Source organism: Meles meles, chromosome 8 (genome assembly GCF_922984935.1).
Source record: "Meles meles chromosome 8, mMelMel3.1 paternal haplotype, whole genome shotgun sequence".
Classification (NCBI taxonomy): domain Eukaryota; kingdom Metazoa; phylum Chordata; class Mammalia; order Carnivora; family Mustelidae; genus Meles; species Meles meles.
In genome coordinates this window covers 22,010,560-22,019,483 of record NC_060073.1, presented here as the reverse complement: position 1 = coordinate 22,019,483, position 8,924 = coordinate 22,010,560, and the positions used below count along the sequence as shown (strand labels likewise).

Below are 8,924 nucleotides of genomic sequence, written 5' to 3'. Positions count from 1 at the left end.
CATTCAGCCCTTGGAGGCATGAGATTGACTCTGGGGAGACTTCCGGGTGAGTGTAGAGGGGAAGCCAGCTGACTAAGGCTTCTAGCTGACCTGTGAAGGCCCATATGCCAGGATGGCAAAGCAGTCACCGGAAGGGGCCTGACCCTCCTGCCTCCCCCACCCTACACTGCCCCCCCCACCCCAAGGAAGCAGAGGAGCATGTGGGCAGAACTGCCCCAACCCAGTTCTTTCTGCTTTACTGTGTGTCCTCCCTGCTCACTGCCTCTCTGCCTCCCAGGACAGATTGGCCTCCCTGCCCCCATCCGACCGGCGTTAGGGTACTGCAGGCTCCCTTGGAAACAAAGCCCTGTTAATAGCTGAGGAACTGGTGATTGCTTTTTTTAATCCTAGGCTCTGCCCAAAAGCCAAAGTGTGGGTGGGGACGGTGGGGGAGGGGGTGGCACGGGCCCTTCCCCAGGCTGCTACCATCTTCCTGCCCCATCTGCTCCCCCAGCTACCTCCGCCGTGGAAGCGAGCCTTCCCCCGCAGCCTTAACCTGGGCACTTTGCACTCTCGGGCTCAAGAGGAAGCATCTCCTGCTTGCAACCATGTCACCTCATCCCTGATCCTCCTGAGGGTTTGAAATCGTTAGGGCCCGGTGGGCCCCAGTACATGAGTCTGGCCTCCTCACGTCACAGATAGGGAAACTGAGCCTCAGAGGTGGGAAGCAACAGGTTCAAGGCCACAGAATACACGGGTGATGGAGCGGGTATGGCATCGCGCGTGCCTGACTCGGCCGGTGCGGTTCCCGACCCGTTGGAGGCGCAGGGAGACGGGGTGGTGCGGCCGAGGAGCAGGGCTTTCTGGGCCAGGCACACCTACCTGGCTTCTGGCGCTGCACGTAGCACTGAGAGTGACCCCGGTGAGCTACAAAGCACCCGAGGCTATCGGCAGAATGGAGGTGATGGCTAGGCTCCCGGTCAAAGAACACCGTGAGGGTAATTTTAGGGGAGGTTCGAGCAAAGCACCATTGGCAGAATGCCAGGCACGTAGTGAGTCTTCAACAGATGACATTTCTGTGTCGCTCCTCTGTAATCCCAGGGCTACAGGTCTACTAAGAAAAGGAACCATCCTTCATCCCCTTTAATGACTATCCTCTGCCCCACTGGGCCCGGGGAGGCAACTTAGCCTGTCCCGGCAAAGCCCACATGGACCCAGCAAACTCAGAAATGCCCAGAGGGCAACGGAGCCCAGGCCCTGACCCCCGGGCAGAGCCCTCCAGAGCCCCCAGTTCTGCCCACCCCTCCTCGACACATGCAGCTCTCACTGGCTCACACCCCATGCCCCGCCCCCGCATCTTTGGAGGAAAGTAGATATGGGTTGGGGGTGCTGTCCAAGGAGGCTAATATCCCGTGCTGCCCCCCAGGACCACCTCTGGTTTCCCCCCAGGAAACCAGATGATGGAGACATTACTTAGTTGCTCTGAGAGCTTGACCTTGCTGGGTCTGGTTTCCTCCACTACCTTGTGAGTCAGGCAGAGGATAAGACACCCAAACCCTAAATGCCTCCTCCCCCCCCTCCCCGAGCAAGAGCTTCTTGGTCCCTGTCCATCTCCTCAACCATGCTGGGGGGCAGGGGAGGTTTGAGCATGAGATAATGAACACGAAAAAGAACTGGATTCTCATGTTTCCGCCACGTCGGCCACTCGTCCAGGTGCTTTCCGTACACTCATCGTGGACGCCCAGCGTTACTTCGGCGCTGAGGGGCAAAAGGGAGTCTCAGAGAGTAGGACCTGCTCAAGGTCACAGAATGAGCTCAGGGCACAGTGGGGCTGGACTCTGGCTTCGTGTTCTCCTGACCCGATGGTGGCCCCTGGCTGACTCCTATGGATCTGGAGGGCACAGCACGTTTAAAAAGGCCACCGAAGGGGGCACCTGGGTGGCGCAGTTGGTTAAGCCTCTGCCTTCGGCTCAGGTCATGATCTCAGGGTCCTGGGATCGAGTCCCGCATCGGGCTCTCTGCTTGGCAGGGAGCCTGCTTCCCCTCTCTCTCTCTGCCTGCCTCTCTGCCTACTTGTGATCTCTCTCTCTCTCAAATAAATAAATAAAATCTTTAAAAAAAAAAAAAAAAGGCCACCGAGGGCTGGGGTTGGTCATGGAGGCAGCCTGAGAGGTAGAGCTGTGGATGGGGTGGGGGAGGTCAGTGGTGGAACAGAGGAAGCTGGGTCATATGGGAGTTCAGATGCCATCCTCGAGGCAAAGACCATCTCCCTATACCCTGCCCTCTCCTCTTCCCGGAAGCCCCCTGTGAGCAGGGCAAGACTTGCCGCGGAGCGGAAGTGAAGGGGCGAGCTGGTTGCTAACCTGGGTTGCTAATTGCTGTGAAACAAGAGCCTCTTTTCCTACTTCCACCTCCCTGGGGCTGAGGATGGGGAATCTTCTATCCAGGGAAGCCGAGAGGAGTGACCTAGGGTACTCCAGTCCGTGGCCTGGGGACTTGGGGTCCGGAGGAACTGTGCATGTTGGGAAGGAAGCCCTGGTGGAGATGGTGTCGCCAGGAGCTGTGGGAGCAGAGGTTATGGGGAGACGAGGAGAGGGTGGCAGTCCACTTGCAAGGAACCCGGAGCTCCTGCTGTGGCCAGCGCTGGCTGGGGTACTGGGGAGGTGGAGGCTGGCAGGCCGGTGGGGAAGGTAGACAACACTGTCGAGGGGAACAAGCATGTGAGAAGGCTGTTTAGTTAGTGGTACAAAGTGACTGAGGGACCACTTGGAATAGGGTGGCCAGGAAAGGCTGCTCTGATAGGGCAGCATCTGAGCGGAGACCTCAGTGGTGCAGAGAGATTAGTGGCTCGCCCCAGGGCACACAGGAGGTTCAGGTAGAGCTGGGCTAGGACCTGTCTCTTGACTGCCGTTCTAACCATCCTCCGTGTAGAAACATCCTTCTCTCGCATTCTGACATGTTCTCCTGGTTTCCCTCTTAACCCTGTTGGACATTGCTTCTCTGAGGACTGGCTCATCTGGGCACCACCCCCCAGTGTTGGCTGCTCCCAACCCTTCTTTCTCTGGAAGGTGGCCTTTCACCCACTATCCCTTCTGCACCCTGAAGACCCCCAAGCTGCTACTCCATCCTTCACCTCTCCCCGAGTTCTTCCAGTGTCCTGAGTGACCTTGGATGCTTGACCTTGGATGTCTGTGGCTCTCTTGGTTAGGACAATGCATTGATGTAATAGAGACCTGAAATTAGAGTAGTTTAAAAATATTCAGTTGACTGTCTTCTCAGGTAAGAGCTCCAAGGGAAGTGTTTCAACTTGGTAGATAGCTCTGCCCCACAGGGTCATACAAGGATCCAGACTAACAGGAAGTATCCAGGGTCTGTCTGGTAATCACTCTTCCAGTCGGTATGGGGAAAAATATGGAAGCTTAGGGTAGGACTTTCCTCTAATGCAAGTGGGACAGAATTTGAACCGTTGACTTCTGCTGACATTGCACAGATGACTTTTTCCACATACGACCCAACCTTAGCTGCAAGGGAAGCTGGGAAATGTGACCCAGCTGATGGACAGCTGGCAGTCTCTGCCACAGCCCCCCCTTCTGGAACCATGAGGACTTCCCTGCCTTGGTGGTGGAGGAAGTTCTTGCCCTGTGTCTCCCTGGTCCTTGACTTTGCCCTTGGCAAATTCCTTCTTGTTTATTACTCTCCACTACCGCCCTCTGGGGTATTGAAGGTCTGTCTTCTTCAAGCACATATTTGGACTGGAGGGATCATGGGCTTTTGAAGTCCAGCCTTGCAATTTTGTTGATAATAATAATTCCTTCAGAAACTTGGTCTGTCTCTAGTCAGTTCCACATGCCAGCAACCACACCCAGAGCTCCTTTCTTGTCTGAGTTATTAAGTCTGTCTGCCTTGTCCAGCTCCTCTGTCTCTCATTGTAATGAAAGCTATCCTCAAGGCATCTAAAATAATGGACTCGAATGACAAGGCAACAGTGCTAATACAATACTTCGCTGCAGGGGTGATCCCTCTGCATGGTGTCACAGACAAGCTTGGAGAGAGGCTGCAAACCACGACAGTCTGATCTTCTGCTCTTTGGACAAAACCAGCTGGGCTTTGCAGCCCCGATAATAGCGCTTCTCTGTATTAGCTCCCCTTCTGCTCATCTCTGCTGGCAGCCTAGCCAGTCTCTTTGCTGCAGTCTCAGGCTAAAAGCATCATTGAGCAGCCAACATGTGCAAATGTTTTTAGCTCTTTGCAACCATTTTTTGGGAATTACAGGCTCAGTGGGCATGTGGCCCATCTTCTCAATTATCACAGGTAATGTTTTTCATAAATGTTTTGTCACCGCATAACAAGGGTCACCAGCTTTCCACCCTCCACTCCTGGTTTCTGTACTGCTTACCACCTGTTGCCCAAGCCAGTGCCACAGATTTTAGGTTTTTATACATGGCAGCTTTGCATTCCTGGTACCAATTTCTGCATTAGAGTATTGCTAAGCCGCTGTTAAAAGAAAATCCCAAATACAATGGCCTTCAGATTACATAAATTAATTTTTCTCTCACATAACATAGTTCTGATATGAGTATCCAGGCCTCGCCCGCATAGGTAGAGGACTTTGATGGCTAGCCGGCAGACTCCACAATGGCCTGACCCGTTTCCAAACTTCTCACCCTCCATGGCCACTTCCCCGTCTACCACTTGCTCAGGCCAAATCTGTAACAGTCAACCTTGATTCCTCCCACCAGCCCATCTAATCCATCAGCAAGACCTCTCCTTCTCTCTTTGGACACATCCCAAATATGGCCTTTTCCCACCCTCTCTTCACCCAGTCCACATCTTCAGTGTCCTGTATCTGGGTGATGTCTCCATCTTGTAAGTGGGTTCCCTTCTTCGTCCCCACTCCTCTCCAGTCTGCGCCTCCCACTGCAGCTGGAGTGAGCTCTTAAAACATGAACTGAAGCATGTCGCCTGCCCCAAACTCCCCAGCGCCTTACCGTTGCCCTTAGAATAAAATGTTGTCTCCTTAACATGGCCGTCAAGGCCTTCTGTGACTGTCCCTGCTTCTCATTGCCCCCTTCCCACTCTGCTTTAGCCACATGGCTTTTCTCACTGGCTCTTCCCCTCCTTGGTGCATTTGCCCTAGGATTCCCTTTGTCTGAAACACTCTCCTCACGCTCTCACTTGGTCACACTCTGGTTCCTTCTTTGTACTCCATAGGACAAAGGGCTTCAGTGTAAGTTAAGAGTGAGGGCTCAGGAGAGGAGTCACCCGGGTTTGAATCTCAGCTCTGCTGCTTACTAGCTGTGTGACCTTGGGTAAGTTGCCTACCTGTTCTGTGCCTTGGTTTTTCTATCTGTAAAGGACAATAATTAAAGTATTTGTTTCCAGAGCTGTTGAGCTAACACATAAAAAGTACGTAGAGCATGGCCCATATTAAGTTCGTAGCAGTGCTCGCTTTGGCAGCACATATATTAAGTTCGTAGCAGTGACACTATTGTCCCTCAGCGTCACCTTAAAGATCAACCACTCTGAGAAGCTTTTCCTGGCCCCACCTTCTGCACCTTTCTCTATCTGCATCTCTCCCACATCACCCAAGATCAGGGTCTTGTTTTGAGATTTATTGTCTGCCCCGTGCACTGGAATGTAACCCCTGAGCAGGGACTCAGGAGGTCCTTAATGAATCTGTTGAGTGGCTGTGGAAGGAATGGAGGCCAAATCCCACTGATTCCCTCCTTTTCCCGTGGCCCTGTGAGCCTAGCTGGGTGCCTGTGGAAGAAGGGAGTGGGGAAGATGGAGGCAGGGTGAGCTGGGTTCTGTGCCTGCCACCCTTGAGACCCATGTGGTGGTGGTGGGTGATGCTCACAGTTCCTTCTTGGGAGTCAGGGAAACCAGGGGACCTGCTCTCAGAAGCCCCAGGGGCACTGTGGGTACCAGCCCTCAGCACAAGGCAGTAATAGCGCCGGCTGCTTCCATCCATTACTAAAGGACTAGCTACTTATCCTCTCTGTGCCTCCACTATGTCGTATGTAAATTTGGGAGAATACCAATTACCTCACAGGGCTGTTATGAAGATTAAGTAGGGTAATATATGTAAAACGAAGCTCACTGGGTGGTTCAGAGTGAAGCTCTCCAGATTGTAGTTATTATCATTGTTATTAGTGCCTATCCAAGTGTCATTCTTCAGAGCCTGAATAGGGGGCTGGTGCCCGAGGGACCTGGGGGCGGGGTTGTGGGGAGACAGAGCGAAGATGGCTAGGGAAGGGGAGAACCGGAATAGAATAATCGGGCTGTGTTTTTATTCGTCCATGGTTCTGTGCGTGTTTGTGTGTGTATATGGATTTGCGTTTGTCTGGGGAGGGGTGACAAGGATCCAGAGAAGGAACCCAACCTTTTCCCCGAACTCAGTTCTGGGGAGCTAGGTGCCCCGCTGTCCCGGCGCCCGGCTCTCCCCGCTGCGAGGAGGGCTGGGAGCTGCCTCCACCACGCGCCCAACGCAGAAACCCGCGGCGGAATCACCAGCGTCTTGAGTGTGTGCATTTGGGATCTGGGAGGGGGAAGGGGACATGCGCCGCCGCGGCCACCACGGTAGGTAGCAACTTGGGGATCCCAGAACGGACAGTGGCAGCCCAGTGTCCGCCGATCCGAGCCCCCCGCCCCGCATCCGCCGGCTCTCCGGCCACCCATCCCCGCCGCGTGCTCCCGGGGCCTCGGATGCTCCCGGAACCCCGCGGGCGGGGCCTGCCTTCCGGAGCCGGGTTGGCTGGGGGCGGGCGGGCGGCGCTGGGGAAAGGGCCGTTACTTTCCCAGAGCGGCGGGGCGACGTCAGGCGGAAGGGCGCGGGGCGCGCACGCTTTAAATGGCATTCGCTGTCATCCGAGCTCGCGGCCGTGTGGGCAGGAGCGGGCTATATAAGCGGCGGGCCGGGCCGCCGCGGGGCAGACGGTGACTGCCGCGGCGGCGAACGCCCGGGAGCGCAGCCCAGCAGCGCGCGCCGAGCCCCGCGCCCCCCGACGGGCTCTCCCGCCCGCCCTCCCGAGAAAACGCCGACCCGGGCCCGCGAGGGCCGCCGCCACCCCGCAGCAGATTTGGATCCCCCGCCCGGCGAGCCCCAGGCTGCTGCCTCCCGGGGGGCCCCGGCGCAGCGGCCGCCCCCCGAGAACCCCGGCGCCCCGCCGCCCGGCCCCGAAGACGCCGGCAGCGCCATGGCGGCCGCCAAGCCAGGCGAGCTGATGGGCATCTGCTCCAGCTACCAGGCGGTGATGCCGCACTTCGTGTGCCTGGCCGACGAGTTCCCGCAGCCCGTGCGGCCCGCCAAGCTGTCCAAGGGCAAGGGCCGGCTGCGGCGGCCGCGCCAGTCCCGCTTCAAGACGCAGCCGGTGACCTTCGACGAGATCCAGGAGGTGGAAGAGGAAGGGGTGTCCCCCATGGAGGAGGAGAAGGCCAAGAAGTCGTTCCTGCAGAGCCTGGAGTGCCTGCGCCGCAGCACGCAGAGCCTGTCGCTGCAGAGGGACCAGCTCAGCAGCTGCAAACTGAGGAACAGCCTGGACTCGAGCGACTCCGACTCGGCCCTGTGAGGGGCGCTGCCCGGGGACCCGCGAACCCGGCCCCAGAGGGCCCGCGCCCAGCGCCCCGGGGGCCCGCGAGGACCGGGACCTCTCGCTGGGCTGCGAACTGCTCGGTGCGCCCCGCGCTGCGCTGCTCCCAGGCCGGAGCGCGCGGGGCTGCCGGGGAGGGGGGCCGCTTTCTTTGCCCTTGTAAATGTTTATTTTTTAACTCTTCCCAGTACGGACTCTGCCGTGAGTGTGTGCGGGAGGCGCGCCCGCGCTGAGTCGGCGCTGGGTCGCCGGGGCTTCCCCGAGAGCAACTCCACGCCCTTGTCTGAGGGTCTGCAACTCCGATTCCGCTCACCGCTCCGCCGGGCCCCCCTCCCCAGCGCACACCCGTTCACACTCACGCCAACACACTCTCGCTGAACACTTTTATAATTGTTAGGCGCGGCTGATGGGACTTGGGGCGCAGCTGCTGCTGCGGCCGGAGGACTGATATTTATTTTTGCATTGCGATGGCTGACGGCGGTTATTTAACGATCTTTTTACTTGGATATGTCTGTGAGGCTCCCGAACGGAGACAAATAAAGTCAATATATTTGCACAGTGCATTTCTCCAGGCTCTTGACTTCTTGAACCTTCGGGCTCAGGCTCCTGAGACTGGGGGAGGTGGGGGAAAGATGTGGTTGGAATTGGGGGGGGGGATCCCCGGGTAGAGGTAACTCCGTAAACTTCAATCACCGGAACGAGGTCGCGCCCGCGCTTCCCCGGGGCCATTATTCGCCTCCCCAAGTGGATCCATTCCCGGCTCTGAGCGCTCCGCCTCCCCACTCCGTTCCCCATCGCCGGCGTCCGGGATGGAGGGAGACGCCCGCGAGGCGAAGGTCGGCGCGGTGAGGACGGAAAGAACGTTCCTTGGTGAGGCTGACTTCTCAGGGAGGCCGGGTTAGCGCCATCGTCCCGCCTTCACCGCAGAACACTCCACTCCCTCGGCGCCCCTTCCAGGCGGCGGGTGGGGCGCTGCCCGAGCCAGCAGTGGGAGACCTGGGAGGGGATATTTGGGTGGTGAGACCCGACAGAGTGCTGCGTGTCCCCTGCGCTGACTTAGCCCCGTGCCGGGCGCCCCTGCACTGCCCCCAAGCAGACAGCGGCCGTTTTGGTTCTTTCATCCCCTTTCTCCAGCCTCCTTGGTCCTCTTCAGGGCTGTTCAAGGAGAGTGGGGCATGTCTTTGGTCAGAGCCTGAAGGGCGCTTGGGTACCACTGAGTCTTCCCACCCCCTCTGATGAGAAAACAAACTTAGGGGAGAGGGAGAGGTCACACAGAAAGTAGCGGCGGCGCAGTCAGCTGTCCTGACTCGCGTCGAGGGCTCTCTCCATCATGCCAGCCCCTTCTCAGTGTCTCCC

The 8,924-nt window shown here is 57.6% G+C and overlaps 1 protein-coding gene across 1 annotated transcript; it reads left to right on the top strand.

The window, feature by feature from the left end:
• The first annotated feature begins 750 nt into the window (after positions 1-750).
• C8H11orf96 (chromosome 8 C11orf96 homolog) lies at positions 751-8,129 on the top strand. The gene is made up of 3 exons (XM_046015854.1): positions 751-940; positions 1,693-1,744; positions 6,584-8,129. The coding sequence occupies exons 1-3, from the start codon at positions 751-753 to the stop codon at positions 7,545-7,547; spliced, it is 1,206 nt and encodes a 401-aa protein (XP_045871810.1). The 3' UTR covers positions 7,548-8,129.
• The last annotated feature ends 795 nt before the right edge of the window (positions 8,130-8,924 follow it).

What these genes read in the sequence shown, in the direction of transcription:
- C8H11orf96 (XM_046015854.1), top strand. Translation starts at nt 751, where the DNA reads ATGGCATCGCGCGTGCCTGACTCGGCCGGTGCGGTTCCCGACCCGTTG. An exon ending in AGGCTATCGGCAGAATGGAG is followed by an intron (nt 941 to 1,692) that starts GTGATGGCTAGG and finishes CCACTCGTCCAG; the next exon opens with GTGCTTTCCGTACACTCATC. An exon ending in CGTTACTTCGGCGCTGAGGG is followed by an intron (nt 1,745 to 6,583) that starts GCAAAAGGGAGT and finishes TGGGGATCCCAG; the next exon opens with AACGGACAGTGGCAGCCCAG.